The sequence below is a fragment of the Brachypodium distachyon genome, chromosome 5 (genome assembly GCF_000005505.3).
Source record: "Brachypodium distachyon strain Bd21 chromosome 5, Brachypodium_distachyon_v3.0, whole genome shotgun sequence".
In the NCBI taxonomy this organism is placed as follows: Eukaryota; Viridiplantae; Streptophyta; class Magnoliopsida; order Poales; family Poaceae; genus Brachypodium; species Brachypodium distachyon.
Genome location: NC_016135.3, coordinates 972,947 through 989,449, shown reverse-complemented (window position 1 = coordinate 989,449; position 16,503 = coordinate 972,947). Strand labels below are relative to the sequence as shown.

The 16,503-nt window shown below is 46.7% G+C and overlaps 3 protein-coding genes across 7 annotated transcripts; 2 read left to right on the top strand and 1 right to left on the bottom strand.

Annotated features, from left to right (window-relative positions):
- Positions 1-1,558: 1,558 nt before the first annotated feature.
- On the top strand, positions 1,559-6,102 carry LOC100846771. 2 transcript variants are annotated; one of them, XM_010241313.3, is made up of 3 exons: positions 1,559-1,685; positions 2,970-3,046; positions 3,839-6,102. In XM_010241313.3, exon 3 carries the CDS (start codon positions 3,848-3,850, stop codon positions 5,903-5,905), a length of 2,058 nt encoding a protein of 685 aa, XP_010239615.1. In that variant the 5' UTR covers positions 1,559-1,685; positions 2,970-3,046; positions 3,839-3,847; the 3' UTR covers positions 5,906-6,102. The 2 variants fall into 2 exon arrangements, with proteins under 2 accessions (XP_010239615.1, XP_010239616.1); XM_010241314.3 differs by having other exon boundaries at positions 1,572-1,685; positions 2,938-3,046.
- LOC100843617 lies at positions 2,413-11,655 on the bottom strand. Of its 4 annotated transcripts, none has more exons than XR_002961124.1 (3): positions 10,539-11,655; positions 7,140-10,389; positions 2,413-2,772 (listed from the first exon to the last, which is right to left on the bottom strand). XR_002961124.1 is itself a non-coding variant. In XM_010241312.3 (3 exons), exon 3 carries the CDS (start codon positions 10,366-10,368, stop codon positions 8,449-8,451), a length of 1,920 nt encoding a protein of 639 aa, XP_010239614.1. In that variant the 5' UTR covers positions 10,369-10,389; positions 10,539-10,700; positions 11,267-11,655; the 3' UTR covers positions 8,177-8,448. The 4 variants fall into 4 exon arrangements, 1 of the variants encoding a protein (XP_010239614.1); XM_010241312.3 differs by lacking the exon at positions 2,413-2,772 and having other exon boundaries at positions 8,177-10,389; positions 10,539-10,700; positions 11,267-11,655; XR_002961125.1 differs by lacking the exons at positions 7,140-10,389; positions 10,539-11,655 and adding an exon at positions 2,920-3,842.
- Positions 11,656-14,215: 2,560 nt separating this feature from the next.
- LOC100840386 lies at positions 14,216-15,483 on the top strand. Its single transcript, XM_010241311.3, has 3 exons — positions 14,216-14,695; positions 14,783-14,939; positions 15,027-15,483. Exons 1-3 carry the CDS (start codon positions 14,555-14,557, stop codon positions 15,176-15,178), a joined length of 450 nt encoding a protein of 149 aa, XP_010239613.1. The 5' UTR covers positions 14,216-14,554; the 3' UTR covers positions 15,179-15,483.
- The last annotated feature ends 1,020 nt before the right edge of the window (positions 15,484-16,503 follow it).

Sequence of the window (16,503 nt, the reverse complement as noted above, 5' to 3'; positions counted from 1 at the left end):
CAGAAAATAAGAAAAATAAAGCAGGCTCGACATGGGCCTGTAGCCATACCAAAATCAATATTCTCCTGTGTGTGCGTCACGCGAGTACTACTGGTGCTAGTTGCTAATCGATTTGCTTGCTGGGCAGTTTTGTACGTGTGCGTCTCGCCAGAGTTCATCGGCTGGCCGGAAAGTACTCGACGTGTGCGTTGCTTGTTGTTACTGCGTGACAGAGATTTTGGGCTGATTTCCAACATTTGGTATCAGAGCCAAGGTTAATCCGGCAAAACGGTCCCTAGTACTTCGGAACGGATGAGGAGCTGAGGCAGCAAGCTGACGAAGATGACGACAATCGTAGACGAGGAAGAGTTGATGACGAATGTAGCAGACGTGCGGAGCACTTTCCAGAAAACTTGATCGCCCGGCTACCCGTGCAGGTCCTCGATCGCCAGGGACAGTCCGGAGACTACTGCTTTCCTCGCCCTGCTGCACGGCAGGGAGAGGATCGGCAAGTCTCGAAGATGGCGAGCGCAGAGGACAAGATGGGTTTTTCAGGGCGAGTTCTACCGATAGGGACGTCTCCCTTTTATAGTTGTGTTCGCCCGAAACCACGTGCCTATATACCAGGAACCGCCCCTTGGCATATCTCAACCACGCCTCGATCTCCTACCTTCACGCGAAAGTGAAGTCTATCCAGATAACGGTACGTGAAGCAATCGCGGGTGTGTACAAGATTAAGACGCGCGAGACAAAAATTAATCTGCTATTTCACAGCCACAGCCACGCACACTCCAAAGTCCTAAGTCCTAAGTCCACGCGTAATGGAAACGTGAAACGCGAACCGAACGCGCGGGCGTGTGGTGTAGAGATAGCAGATTCTTTCCTTTGTCATCCCAACTAGATAAGTCATGAGGCAAACCCTTATATGTTGGTCCCAACCTTTGTACATTGGCGAGGTGGGACTAAAGTCCCACAACACCACCAGCCACCCCTTTGATTTTTCCAATTGGGTAATGGGCTGAGGCCCATATACTCCAACACTTAACTTGATATTTTAGCGGGCCATCTTTACTGCATGTGCATTTTAATTATGGTATATTCGTAAAAATAAATTTTATAAAACCACAGTTTTGAGGCTAGAGTTTTACAAAACTACGGTTGTTGCTAATAGTCGAAGAAACCACAGCTATTTGGTAAGTCTTTCTCACAAAATCCAAATCGAGTGATTAAGATGTTTGATGGTATTTCCAATAAGCCGGGCCCACCTGTCACGGCGGGTGTGCCGCTGCCCGCTTGCATGCATCCCTAAGAAGTCAAACCCACCTCGTCGTACAACTTGTGTGCCCCAGTTGCAGTTGCCGGCCGCCGCAAATCACGACGATGGCCGCCGCAAATCGTCGGTCGCTCGCAATTCGGGAGCGGCCTGCCGGCTCGCCAGTAATTCCTAGGTCCACTAAAAAGTATGCGGCACTCGTAAAAACTAATTTTATTGAAAACATATTACCAACTAGTAAGGAGAAGAAAACAAAATAAAAGCTGGAGGCGTTGACGGGACGAAGTCAACTGCAGCTATACAAGCTTTATATATATTGACCCGGCCGCAATGGCGTCCTGCATGAGCAGCAAGCAAGCTAGTAAGATAGCTAGACTGATCGATGTCACGAGGGTATACGGCTTGGCCAACCATCCATCGTGTAGCCGGCAAGGTATGTATTCTGATCCGTATGATATGTATCAGTATTACAGGCTTACAGCGTACGGCCGGCCGGCCGGGCTGTAGGCCAATGCACGTTTACTGATTGATCTGCAATTAGAGTTGGTATTCTTGGCCTAGCTATAGCTAAATCCATCCCTAGGATAAGCTTCTTGGAGAGAGTAGTCGGGTCTCAAATTTGTCCCAAAATGGATATATCTATTCTTAAAAAACGTGTCTAGATACATGTAATATTTTGACAAAAATTATGAAACGGAGGGAGTATTACGTAATAAAAATTTGCAGACACTTGGCCTATCCTCGTATGTACATGTGGACCAAACAACCATGATAGTCCAACTTTGCTAAAAAAATTAAACTTGATGTTTTTATAACCGCAACTTAGGTTTGCACGTTGCAAAGCACTCAGGCTAGCACTTACTATTTTGAGCAACTTGATTTGATCAAATGTGCTGTCATTATTAAAATACTTTTTTCATGTTTTCTTCTTTATATACTTGAATAAAGGCGTTCAAATAACCTTCTTCAAATTTGTCAAAAAAAATTGAAAAAAAATTCAAGTTTTTTTTAGCACCGTACAAAAATTATTAGTGTACGAAAGCCCCACACCAAAGGGGACTTATTTTAGAGCGTAATTTGAAACTCCACACGCTCAGGCCAAGATTGACCTTCAACAAAGAAACCCAAAAGAAAAATCTAAGCTACCAGCCTGCTATTGCTTGAGACAAAAATAAATAAATAGAACCAACACCGTACCAATTAGAGGACACAAACCCATTGATTGCCTGTTTGACTGAGAAATCGACTGAGCTATAGTCAGTCCCATTACTAATTTGCATTTACTTTAATCTCATCCTGGCGATGCAACTTGGATCACTGTAAACCTAGTACTGTGTCTATATTATAGTTGTGTAATGCCATAGTTCTCATGGACACAAAGAGAAGTTTCTGAGAGTATATTAATTGGAACCTGCTGGCAACTATTTGCAATAGATCACATAGCTTCCTTGTCTTCTTCTGTACTAGCTAAAAAGGGTCCCAAAAGCTTCCGACTTGGCTTTCTTGCTGGTCTACATGGTCTGAAATTGGAAATTGTAGTGTCATCTATTGGATGGAACCATAAAAATTGCGCACATATACTATTGCTGGTCAGTTGAATACCTGAATGCAGCTTGTATGCTTACACAGCAAATACTCATGTGTAGTATGAGATGATGAGTTATTACCTGCCTCTTCCTTGCCAGACTCAAGTTACTGTCTGCCTTCTTGTTTCCAGTTCATCACTGCATCCCCTATCTTGGACGATTGACTGGTTTTATCCGTCTTTGCTAGCTGCAACATTACTACTGCCAGGTACTATACATCGTCCCTTGTGAATCATGTGCTCCCTCCGTCCAACAAAAGATATCTCAACTTTGACCAAATTTGAATGCACCTATACACTAAATCATGTCTAGATACATCCAAATTTTGACAAACTTAAGACATCTTTTGTTGAGGAATGTAGAGATTTTACGGGCGGCGACCCTAACACCCACTCTTGAGGACCTTTGCACACTACACTACTTGGGATATCAAACTTGTGGAAACTCAACACTTTATTCACTATTTTAATGTTGGTACAACACTCTCTTTAGTGGCTACCCTACACACAACCCTACCATGGTAGCTCACTTCTCTACTTGGTGTGGTGATACACTACTTGTGGTGATTGTGGTACACTTATGAGGTGGGGGCACCTCTACTTATACTTGTACAAGACCATGTAGTACATCCCACTACAATTCTCTAGAATACTCTACATGTATCCTAGTTCTAGAGAATTCTCACTTATTCTTGAAACTTATCTTAATTATGTCCTTTCATGGTAAATTGCAACACTCTTCAAGTAACCTCTCAAGGCTTCTAGAATATTCATATCTTCTCATATTCACTGGAAAGCTCCTTGTAAATATCTTCTCCTCCACTAATCCAAACTATTCTGGAATCTTCTCAAATATGCATAACCAATTCCCAACACTCTCCAATTATCCAGAGTAGTCCAGAATATTCTCAAGTATGCATTGCTATTTCTCAACAAGGAATATGAGATAATATGTAGTTTAGCTGCGTCAGTTATACACGTATGTATATTTCATGAAACAGGGTCATTGCATGCACGCCGGAACAATGTCTGGAGGGCCGCTGGACCTCTGGAATCATTGGTCGATCCAGATCCTTGTGCTCTTGAGCCTCGCACTCCAGATCTTCCTCTTCGTCTTCGCCAGGATCCGTCGACGCGGAGCCAATCCTGTGCTGAGGATCCTGCTGTGGTTGGCGTACATGCAGGCTGACTCCACTGCGATATATGCCCTCGGCCACCTCTCCCTCAGCAAAGCACGCGAGAATGAGAAGCTTGTCGCCTTCTGGGCGCCGTTCCTCCTGCTGCACCTAGGCGGTCCTGACAGCATAACTGCCTATGCCCTGCAGGATAACCAGCTCTGGTTGCGTCACCTGCAGGTTCTCGTCGTTCAAGTCCTCGGAGCAGGCTATGTTCTGTACAAACGCATTGCTGACAACGGGTTCTTTGTCATGCTGGCTTCTATCCTGATGTTCACCGTCGGTTTTGTCAAGTATGTGGAGAGGACATGTGCACTCAAGCGGGGGAACATGGATACCATCCGGAGCTCTCTCAAGAATGAGCCATATGTCCAACGGAAACAGTTCCGCACTCTGGATCAAGGGCTCAGAGAGGGGGCCGCCAACAAGGAAGAACACTATGTGCGTCTTGCTCACTCCATGTTCCACGTATGCAAGCGTGCCATAGTTGATTCTTGGATTGAAAAGGATTTTGAAAACCGTGGTGGCGAGATGCTTAGAGACATCGAAAATGAAAAATACAAGGGTATGTGGATGTTGATGGAGGTGGAGCTCTCCCTGTTGTATGACATCCTGTATACCAAGGCAGCTGTGATCCACACTTGGCCTGGCTACAGCATCCGTATTGTCTCGCCACTTGCCACTGTCGCCTCCTTGCTGCTGTTCTACTTCAGTGACAACGATGGTGACAGCAAAGTTGATGTTGGTATCACATACACCTTGCTGTCTGGGGCTTTCCTCCTGGAAGCAACATCCTTGTTGAGCGCGCTAGGGTCAAGTTGGACATACACCTTCTTGTGCACCACACGTTGGAGATGGCTCCGTAAAACTGCTCTATGCAGTGGAAGGTGGGATCAGCTTCGTCAGCTTGTCAAGAAGATCACGAGAATACAAGTTGGTGGTCAGGCAAGGAGGTGGTCCGGTGAAATGGGGCAATACAACATGCTGCAACTTTGCAGCCGTCGTGACACAGCCTTCAGTCCTCTTCTCGGTAGATTGGCAAAGATGGTGGGACAAAATGAGTGGTGGAACAGAAAGCATTACTCAGGGACCATTCAGATTTCAGATGAGCTAAGGCTATGGCTGCACTGGTACATACAACGATTGCACAGGAAAAACAAGGTGAACACGCAAGGCATGATCAGGACAAATTGGGGCGTAGAGGCATTGCAGTATTATAAATGTTATGATGGTGTCGAATTCAAAGACTTCAAAGACTCTCTTGGCATTGAGCTCCAAGAGGGCATCATTATCTGGCACATTGGCACAGATGTGTTCCTTGCCAAAAGCAGTCGAGACAAGGCATATGATGCAGACCAGGAGAAAGTGGTGGAGATCATTAGGACAATGTCCAACTACATGATGTTCCTCCTTGTTGAGCGGCCCGAAATGCTACCAGGCCTTGCTCAGACCAGACTGTACCAACAGACCTGCCAGAATCTGGTTGACATGTGTACTGCAGAGACCTCAAGTCGCAGTATCAGCTGGACTAAGGTGAAGGAATTATTCTGGCTGCATGACGACCCTAATCCTTCTCGACTATTGGAAAGAGACGATCTTGCCATCATGCTCAACACAGAGAAGCCAGGCTACAGCACAGATGTTCCTCGCCTATGTTATGCTAACTGGCTTACTCGAGCACTACTCAAACAAGAAGAGGAGAAGGACAGAATGGCTGTCTTGGAACTGATCCGACATGTGTGGACTGATTTTCTTGTCTACACTGCCAATAGATGCAGCAGGGAGTCCCATGCCAAGAGACTCGGCAGTGGCGGTGAGCTGACAACCGTCTTGTGGCTTATGGCGGACTACTTTCACAAACAGTCTGTCCTCAAAGCACCAGAAGATTCATGAATCATGTACACGTGGAGATCGATAAAGCGTGGACATAACATTACTGTATCCCCATCAGCACTAGCCAAAGCTGGTTCCTGAATCTCATGGTTTCGCTGGAAACAAAGACATGTATGGTACAGATTTGCTTTCTCCAAATGTGAACGATTTACCTGGCTATCTTTTGCATTAGAATTAGCTTTACCTCTTGTGAACTACTTTCAGGAGAGAGGTCTCAGATTCTCTTATATGCGCTTTAATTTAGAAGAGCCCCCCCAGGAGTAAGGGGTGCTGGCACCTCACCGCACCGCACGGGCTTTGCTCAGCAGTGATGAGGGAAGAAGCAAGGGAGGAGGGGAGTACAAGCAAACGTGCAACAATCTGGATGGGATTAAAAACACCTCGTGGATTCTCCTGGTAATGTCTGCAATGCGCTCAAGAAACTGTTCCGACCACGCTATGGCTTGAAATCTTCTGGGCCTGAAAAGGAGGTTGAACCGGGGAACATTCCTGAGTTCCTGGGCTCATTTATGCACGCAACATTGCTGATATCCACAGGGAGGAGGATGCCGTGCGTGTGCTTGTAACAACGGACATTCCTCAGCACCACGATTATGCCTCTCTCCCTGCCACTCTCGTCCCACACATGGCCTGTACCTCCTCCTCGCTTCTCCAAAGCCGTGGCACGCTGTTCCAGGAGGCCTGCTTGGTTGACAGGTCCCCCTGGTGAGCGTGGCGGCGAGGGAGGATTGTTGGGCTGTCCCCGCCGTGGGTGCCCTGAGCTCGCCCACCTCCTCCCGGCCCCTCATCGACGAAGCCCGCGCTGGCACTCATCCTCCCCGGCCGGTGCTGGTGGGGTTCACGGCTTTTTTTTACCTCGCTAGGTTCCTCTCGGTCGAATGGGGAGCGGGAATGGACAGGATAGAGACGGGACGGCTGTGGTTGAAGGTGGGCAGGATGGAGGCGGCGGCTGCGTGGTGAGGTTTGGAACGATGCAGCGGGGTCAGAAGCCAGAACTAGAGGCCGCAAATCATCGCTCCGCAAAAATAGGCTAGCAGGTGGTCCGATCCGCATTTCGAGATCCGCGGAGTTTTAGAATTCACAGTGATACCGGATAGGCCCTTAAAATGAGTGATCATTTTGGTTTCTTCTCCTTTTCCCTCCACTGAATGTGGAGCGGCCCAGCGGATCGTACCAGGGGAATCAGATCGAGATGCAGAGATGGAGGGGGATCAGGCATCAGGGTGGTGCGTACCGTGAGGTTGGGCGGGGATGCGCATCGAGCAGAGGGCGCGGCCGCGCTCGGCGACGTCCACGCGCACGCCGGCCAGTGGCACCGCGTTGAACGATCGCTTGCCGCCTTCCTCCTCCTCCCTGACGACGGGGGCGCCGCCCAGGGTTGTTCACTTGCTCTGCTCCGCCTTCTTCTGATGGGCAGCCAGAAGAAATATTGATTGCACTTTTGGAGATGAGAAAATTGGTTCAGTTCAGTCCACGTCGTAACTGTGGATAGATTTTGCATCCATTTCGTTCTTTCCCTGTCCACATGAATATCAACAAAGACTTGACAACTACTAGTCTACTACTATGAGTGTTGCTTAATGAGTAATGCAGGATACCCTCTTCTCTCTTGGTTTCCCAGTTCTCTTCTCACAACTTACCTGTCGGAGAAGGAGGAGATGAACCTCTCAGACTCCAAAGTAGAGTTCAACAGGAGACGCTTCGCAACCACAACCATCGTGCTAAAGGCGATGGCAAGGTTCAAAGACACATGGGAATACCTGCTCGGAGCGACATGGCACTCGGACAACCTGAACAAGCTAACTTTGATCATTTATGAATGCTGATAATTGCACAACACGGTAGTATAGATATGGAGGATGGTTCGGCGATGCCGAGCTAACAAGAGGGGAATTGCAGTCAGCAAGGGCGCCAGTTAGCAGATGAGGACACTGCCAGAGCGAGCGATATGATGTCCCAACACTTACCAGCATGCCATCCATCAGTCTAAATCTGGATGTAAATTAACACAAGTACACAACTGCTCGTCATGTCAGAGTCTATATCATGGCTCCTCTGTCCATTAGTCCATATACATAGTTTGTCATATTAATTTCCTCCCACGTCTGTTTAATTAGTCCACACAGTGCATGATCATGGGAACTACAACTAACTAGTTTCATTTCACTATCTCGGGTGATCAAGACAAGGAACAGGTGCATTATAATTTGTAATCCATCCTTCTTGGGGGATCAAGAGGGGTAAGAAGCACACAGAAGGAGAGGAGAGGGATGAGCTGTAAATCTAGCTAGGATATCGTCCTTGCCACTTCAATTTGTATTATTTTTCTCAAACTTCATTCTTGGTGGTACAATTGTACTGCTAGATATATTACATGTGAAGTCTGACTAGTATATCATCCAATAATCAGACTCACCGTGATCAGGAGTACATTTCCACAGAATATATATTGCAAATGCATGTTCAGTTATCAATCAAGTATAATAGAATAACATGTTATTGGGAAGTCGGTGAACATAGTAGCAAAGGATACAGATTAATCATCATCGCGACGAGGCTCGATTTTGCGGTTCAAAGTGTGCTGCCATGAGCCAGAGGATAGCTATCAACTCGCCGCCATTGTTGAGCCTATTAACGTAGGACTCCCTGCTGCATCTGTTGGCGGCATATGATAGAAAATCCATCCACACATCAAGAAGCACACCCAATATGTCGGTCGGCCCTGCCTTCTCCTGTTGGATCAGTTTCTCAGCAACCTCAACTCCATATCGCACACGAAGTTCGCTGCTGTTGAAATCTAAAGTTTTTTTCTCCCGGTACAGGATAACGGCGAGTTTCTCCCTCTGAAGGGAGCCGTGCCATATTTCGACCAAATTCTCACAGGTTAGCTGATAAATCCTGTTCAGGACAAGGCCAGGTAGCAAGTCCGGGCGTCTCACAAGGAGGAACATCATGTAATTGGACAGTGCCTTGATCGCAGCCACGACATCATGCGCTGCAGCAGTATCTTCTTTGTTTTCTCTGTTGGCAAGGAAGACGTCAGTGGCGATGTGCCATATAAGGATGCCCTCCTGGAGTTCGACGCCAAGGAGGTGGTCACAATCTTTAAAAACTTCATCGTAGAGTTCGTTTTTGGCCAGTGCCCACTTTCCCCACTTTGCCCTGAGCAGGCCCAGTGCGTTCACGTGGCTCGATCTCGACACTAGCGTACCATGTCGATTGAACACCAACTTCTTGACAACCTCTGAAACCACGAGGGTCCTTGAGTAGTGTAACTTGTTCCACCTCTCCTTGAGCCCAAGTATCTCTGCCAATCTTCTGAGTGGATCACTACTGCCACAAGCACACAGATGCAGCAGGTTATACTGCCCAATGGTACCTGACCACCTCCTTCTTGTTCTTATGTCCAGCCGGCTGAGAGTTAGAAGCAGGCGACGAAGCCGATGCCATCTTCCACTGCAGACAAGGGCATGTCGGAGCCAGCTGCATCGCATGGGCAAAGCACACAAAAAGGCAAGTGTCCATGTCGATCCAATTGCGCCTAACAGCGCTGTCACCTCCATGAACAGGGCACCACCCAACAAGGCATAAGTTATAGCAACATCAACTCCACTGAGACCACCTAAGCCATTGCTAAAGTGAAACAGCAACAATGCCCCGGCAGTGGCAAAGGGCGTCATGAAACGGATGCAGTAGCCATACCAGGTGTGGACCACGGCTGCCTTGGTGTACAATATGTCATATAGCAGAGATAGCTCCATCTCAATCAACTTCCAAATATCACTCCAATCAAGACGTGAACGAACGAGGTTAGGATGATCCATATTGACTGAGGAATCAACCAGTTTAAGCTTGCAGAAATGGAAAAGGGAGTGAGCAAGTTCCAGAAGAACTTGTTCATGGAACTTCCCTTTGACACCATTAGGAATAGTATAATGATCATTGCGGCCGCGTGAATTGTTGAGTGAGCTCCTTATGCTATCCATGGTGCTGCACCTGAGTGCCCATATCCTCTCTGCATACTTGACAACCCCGACTACGAACATGAAAATGGCTGCCAGGACCAAGTTCCCTCTGCCAGCAATATGTTTGTAGAGCACATAGGCGGCTCCGAGGACCTGCACAAAGACAGTCAGTAGATGGCGCTTCCAGAGCTTGCTGTCCTCGAGGGAGTAGGCAGTGATGTTATCTGGGCCTCCAAGGTGCAGCAGGAGGAATGGCGCCCAAAAGGGAACCAGCTGGTGCTCACGCGGAAAGCTGTTGAGGGAGAGGAGGCCCAGAGCATATATGGCAGTGGAGTCAGCCAGCTGGTATGCCAGCCAGAGCAGGAGTCTCAGCACAGGGGACGCTTCACGCCTGCGGATGCCGGCGAAGACGAAGAGGACAACCTGCAGCATGAAGCTCAAGAGCACCAGGATCTGAATTGCCCATTCATTCCAAAGGTCTATGGGCCATCCAGCCATTGTGGCGCACCCAAATCAACCCTGTAAGATATGCAGATAGAATCAAGTCACTATGTGCAACTAGGGAATTTTTCAGATTCTTGCATAAAACAAGCTAGTTCTTATGAAATTGTTACATTCCTGGAGCAAGACACAAGGAAACACAAGTGAAGAGGTAAAGTATGGCTTACACTGAGCTAGAAGATCACAAAACAGGCATGGCACCTTCCAACTTTGATCGCTAGTAGCTAGAGGGTAAGTACAGAGCAAGCTAGCACAATTTAGAGTGAGCATGCAATTGACTTCCACGCTGAAGCAGCCATAGCCTCTTAAGCACAAGATGAGGAGTGTACCTAAATACCTCCAGCAAGAAGACAGAAGGAGAAATAAACTGGAAATCAAATAGACAGGTGACAGCAAGGAATCAAGCATTGATGAAACCATGAGCATGTGACTGTACGTGCCTGCATCTCAAATACCAACACATCATTTGGTAGCTTCTCAATACAAAATTTGGAAGGAATCGGGGGGATTAGGTAGTTAAATAGAGTCTCAAACATGTGCCTACTCCTTAGTTCCATTCAGTGTGATCGATCTTATCAACCAGGACATGTCAGATTTGAAACAAACAGTAATTAAGGTTGCAGCTACTAGCTACTTGAGCAAGTCCAAAATCAGCAACTGCCATGGACCCCTGACTAGTGAGTCCGCAGAACGGACTAGCTCTGCTTCCATTTGGTGTGCGACTTGATGGATTGGAAGCAGACATTATGTATCAAATTTGTAGTCATGATTCATGACCAAATAATTGGTGAGACTGTCAGAACGGACTAGCTCTGCTTCCAACGGACAGTACTGTATGCTTCCAATTCAACTAAAAATCAGTTGAAATCCTAATGCTGAAATTTTGGAAACTCACAGCGCGCTGCGGCATCCAGGGCTCCGGCCGTCCGGTCCTCCATCCGCGTGGTTCCTCCTCTGAGGCTCAGCGGCGGGCTCTGCTCCCTGCACTGCATCTGAATCTGCATGTGTCGACCGACCATTGGCAACCAGAAGCTCCGGGCGAACAGCGACGGGGACAAGAGGGAGGCCACATGGTGTCGGAGGTCTCGGCGGCGGCGGAGAGGAGCCGAGGAGGTCCCCGCCATGGGTTTTTTTTTTTTTGAGAACAGGTCCCCGCCATGGGTGAACGGTGAACCCTGGGACGTGGAGCAGGAGGGACGGGTGTCTGCCATGGGACGATGGGAACGGAGATTGAGGATTGATTCCGAGTTTCCGAATCAGATGGCCAACGGGCCCGGACAGCCCGGCACAGTTCCGGCTGGAGATAAACGGACCTGGCCGGGCCGCGGCCGGCGAAGAACCACACAATAGAAGGGCCGGGCTGGGCCGAAAACTCCTGCTTCAGACCGGCACGGCACCGAGCCCGGCCAGGCTCGTTAAGGCCTGGCAGGGCGTGAGGAAGCCCGTCTCACACGTGGGGCAAATCAGTGAAAAAGAAGACTATCGTAGCTAGGTTTTTCAGGAGCATTGCCGTAGCCACCGTCACCGGAGATTTTCAGTTCCCCTCGCCTCCGGCCGCCGTCTTGACGCTGCGAGGTGGGGGGAACCTCGGTTCTTTCTAAGATTATCCAGAAGTTTTTGGTTATATCGATTGTCTGGTTCTGATCGGCAATGTCATGGCTGAGGGTGCGATGCCGTCACGAATAAAGGTACTCTGGTTCTTCCTCTGCTGTGGTGGTGCCTCAACGGGCGTTGCTGCGGAGCTAGAGATTCTTAATCCCCGTGGATTTAGTGTACCCGATCTTGTGGATTTTGGGTTTGTGTACTCGCAGATCCGTTTACACGTATTTGTTGAGTTTTTGTTAGTGTGTCATGGTGCTTTTGTTGGTCTTACGTTTTGTATTTTGGAATACTTCTCTAGCGTTCTGATGAAGATCTTGCGGTTCGACGACCTGCACGTTTAGGGGATCATCACCGGCCCAATTACGTTCAACGCTCATGGCTTTTCATCTTTTTGGATGAGCGACTCAAGGGGCTTTTCGAAACCTTTGAAGGCAGTCAAGTTCGTGCAGGGATACTAATAATGATGTTGCTGCTACAGTCTGATTGCAGTCTCTATGTTGAAGCCTCAGCAGAATTTCATGTTGCAAAGTATGAAATCAGGGAGAAGATTTCTTTAAGAAATTTCATTGTAATTCTTAATTATAGGAGTTACCTTAGAGTTTCTAGAGTCAATGATCCAAAGCATTGTACTTGTAATGGTTCTCTTGTTTGAATAAAGTTACAGATTATTCTTAAAAAAATCAGTGAAAAAGAAAAAAGAGTTGGGTGGCCAAAATATAAAGAAATGGTGGGCTAAAACAGAAAAATGGTTTGTGTCAAATTTGAGAAGATCAATGGGCTAAATGTAATAATCCTAAAAATATATATATATATATATATATATATATATATATATATATATATAAATGAGCCGTGCCTGGCCGGCCGAGGGCATGAGGTTGAAGCACAGGTAGGGCCTCGCACCGGCTCGGCCCGATTATTTTTGTGCCGGGCTGAGCGCAAACGGGCCAAGCCCAGTGGGCTTTCCGACTGGGAGGCTGGGTCCCACGATTGCTTGACTTGAAGTTGGTCGAATGGTCGTCTTTTTTATCAAGTTATTTTTTTCGAAAGTTTTTTTATCAAGCTTTTTCCACGAGGCGAAGTACTGTTGTCTTCTTCTTTACTCCTACTCAGAGCGGGAAGCCGGGAAAGAAATTGCACGGGACATTAAGCCCCCCGCCAAGATGCTGGAAAATATTCCCTTCGAAGTGTCTCAATTTTGCTTGTTTAAATGCGTGTCTAAATATGAGATCGACGTAGTAGGAAAATCCTAATAAAATTAGTAAAACCGAAATAAAAGAGCATTTCTATGGCAATTTGGAAAGTACCTCAGCCACATTCGACAGTAGCCAACACACTACCAGCGGGTTAGTGGGATACTTACTAGTTACTCAATTTAGGAGTGTTGAAATATGCGTCAAATCGAGATAATAACACTAGCCATAGAACAACTTGCACGGTGCGACCAGTGTAGTACAACATCTTGAAAAATAGAGTCAAGTCGTACATCAACTCGTTAATTGTGTGATTAGTGGATGATTTAGTCTGAATCTGCCGTGTGGCTGCCACTTTGGATCTCCAGGCCTTTTTTTGTGTTAGTCCTTTGGATTCAAAATATTTTTCGTTTTAGATCCTCAACGACGGATATGCGATGGAAATATGCAAAACTATCATGTTTTCTTCATATTCTAAATTTATTCTAAAACCCTTCGTCCTTCCTGTGTTGGTCAAAGTAAAACCTCAAAATTCATGCGCGTCATTCTTTGTAAAATGGAGTGAATATGGTCATCTAGCCGTCATATTATGACATCCTCCCATACGTTGACTAATTTAGGAGAAAATAGGTTCGTTGTTCCAAATTTTAGTCTCAAAAATTAAAGTGTCCACAAGAAAATCAGGTTGTTCAAGTTTGAGATAATTTTGACCAATTATTTATGAGAAAACGGGATATTTACAAATGGTTGTTTCAAATGCTGAACACAAACACAATATTTCATTCTTTGCCAGCAGTCCATATGTCCAACCACCACAGTCAATGTACACCACATCACCTAAATGCCAATGGATATGCCCTTAGTGACGACCGTATCTGTACCTAATAATAAAGGCAGTAGTGTTTCCGTCGTTGGTCTTCGTCCCGGAAACTTTTCGTTTTGGTCCTTCCGTTTTCAAGAAATCAACGCGCAGTCCAATTTAAGGACGGAACTGGGCTTTTCTACAAAATTCAGGGTCTTTTTTGCAAATCTCCCCCTGCCTCCACCCCTCCTCCTCCCGTGGCGCTCCTTGCTCCCGTGCCCGGCGCCGCCGGCCGCCCGGCCCCCTCCTCCACCTCCCGAGGCCGCCCCCGGTCACCTCCTCCTCCTCCCGTGGCCGCCGGCCCCATCTCCTCCTCCGCTCGCTTGAAGAATCCACGCGCGTCCAAACCCTAATCCAAATCCTATTACTCTCCTCTCTCCGGTCGCGACGCCTCTGCCCCACCCCGTCGCCTCCTCCGTCCATACCACCTCCCGATCCGGATCCGCGCGGCCCGGTCTCCATCTTGAACGCCCCAAACCGTCCCCGGTACTCCACCTACAAGCAACGGCGGCCTCCAGGCGGCACGATGGCCTCCCCAGCGGAGGCGCCGTGGGCTCCAGGTGGTGCGGCGGCCTCTCCAAGCGCGGCGGCAGCGGGCAGCCTCCAGGCGTCGGTGGCTTCCCTGTCGCGGCCGCCTCCAGGCGCGGCGTCAGCAGCCTTCCCCCAAGTCTGACCTTCTGTATAATATCAAATTGCCAAAACTCTATCCTGCACTTGGGCGCAGAACTTGCTTGACAATGTGATTTGTTCGCAGGCTTTACGCGGACCTATCTTGTGTGGAATGCGGGCAATTTGGACTGCAAGGAACAAAAGAAATCATGGAGAAACCTCAATGAGCATTACACAAGCTTGCAGGTGGGCAAGGGACATGGCCTCCGATCTGATTCAGACCTCGGGCCCTTGTGCAAAAGGTTCGGATAGCATCAAAGTAACAAAATGGCAAAAGCCTTCTGCAGGTTTTATTAAGGTAAATGTTGATGCATCTTTTGACTATGAAGGTAAACAAGGAGCCACGGCTGTGATGATTAGAGATGACATGGGCCAGGTGATTGCTATCCGATGCAAGTGGTACAACGATATCTCAATTGTGCTGTCAGCAGAGGCACTGGCATGTTGGGATGGTGCAGAATTGATGGCCAGCCTGAAATAAGGTGATCTTAGAAACAAATAATCTGGATGTTGCTAATTTGTGGAAAAGTAGAAGCGAAAACAGATCATGTATCCTGCCTGTTCTGCTCCAAATTCAGGATATTTGTAGGGGGTGTGATGTTTTTGAGTTTACTCATGTTTGTAGAGAGGTCAATATGGCTGCGCACTAGACAACCATGTTCGCTTCTTGTAGTCAGTTTGTAAACACTTGGATGTACCAGAAACCTGATTTCCTGAACGCCTGTATTCAGCATGATTCTCATGCTTGACAATGAGTTAATATAAGGCAGTTTCACTCTAAAAAAATCTATGTGTGTGATGTATGTTGACATTTCCGTGTATAATGATGTATAAAGATGGTGTGTGTATGATATGAAGTGGATGTATACAAATTAATCGCACTGCAAGCTATTCTAACAAAATTTAATACATAAAAAATCACCACTGACGAGTGCTATGTATAAACTTCAGAGGTGACAAATTTCATAGCTGAAGCGTCAATGATAAAAGCTACTGCCGACACATAACTACAGACGCACCAAAAAAACGTCACCAACGAGGGTTTTATGCGTGTCAGTAATAAGTATTTCTATAGTAGTGTAGCTCGTGGGCAGCGAGTATCAAAGCAATTCTTATTTTGACGGAGTTATCCGTGACGGTGTTCGGGTTCTTTGTCCGAATTTAGTTCCTTGTCAAGATCACGCCTAAGGTAATCTACATAGAAGTGTTTTTTGGTGTATGTTGAGAGTCATAACTATGGGTAGAGTTATAGGATTCCAAGTCAATTTTAGTCAAATTCTGATAGTGTCAAATTATATTGTTGTATTTTCTATAAACATGAATTTTCGTGTGCATTATGTTTACATGTGAAAGCAAACGAAATTAAGTCAGTGGCAACGCACGGGCACTGTACTAGTTTATTTTAAAAGAAAGAAGAAGCCTTCCGGCCTTATCTTTAGATGGACATGACTATAATTTATTACTAGCAAAAAGCCCTGTGCGTTGCTACGGAAGAACAAAAGTTAGCTTAATTTTTCAAAAGTGACGTCTTTTGCATGTAAGTTGCTACGGATTGAGAGTAACTCTAGCAGTTACCGAACTTTCTGATCGCAAAAACGTTAATTCAATCTACCAAAATGCTTTTTCTGATATCATTTCATGTTTCATATTTAATAGCTTTGTGAAAGAGATCTAGTGTTTTTTCGTTGGTTTACATATATAAATACAGTAGTAGCTAGCACAAGAGATAATCTCATCATTAATGTTGTGTCACATAGGAAAATTATGTTCTTATGTGAGACAAGTGTTCCCAAGGGCTGAACGGAT

What these genes read in the sequence shown, in the direction of transcription:
- LOC100846771 (XM_010241313.3), top strand. Translation starts at nt 3,848, where the DNA reads ATGCACGCCGGAACAATGTCTGGAGGGCCGCTGGACCTCTGGAATCAT.
- LOC100843617 (XM_010241312.3), bottom strand. Translation starts at nt 10,368, where the DNA reads ATGGCTGGATGGCCCATAGACCTTTGGAATGAATGGGCAATTCAGATC.
- LOC100840386 (XM_010241311.3), top strand. Translation starts at nt 14,555, where the DNA reads ATGGCCTCCCCAGCGGAGGCGCCGTGGGCTCCAGGTGGTGCGGCGGCC. An exon ending in CGTCAGCAGCCTTCCCCCAA is followed by an intron (nt 14,696 to 14,782) that starts GTCTGACCTTCT and finishes ATTTGTTCGCAG; the next exon opens with GCTTTACGCGGACCTATCTT. An exon ending in CTCGGGCCCTTGTGCAAAAG is followed by an intron (nt 14,940 to 15,026) that starts GTTCGGATAGCA and finishes TTGACTATGAAG; the next exon opens with GTAAACAAGGAGCCACGGCT.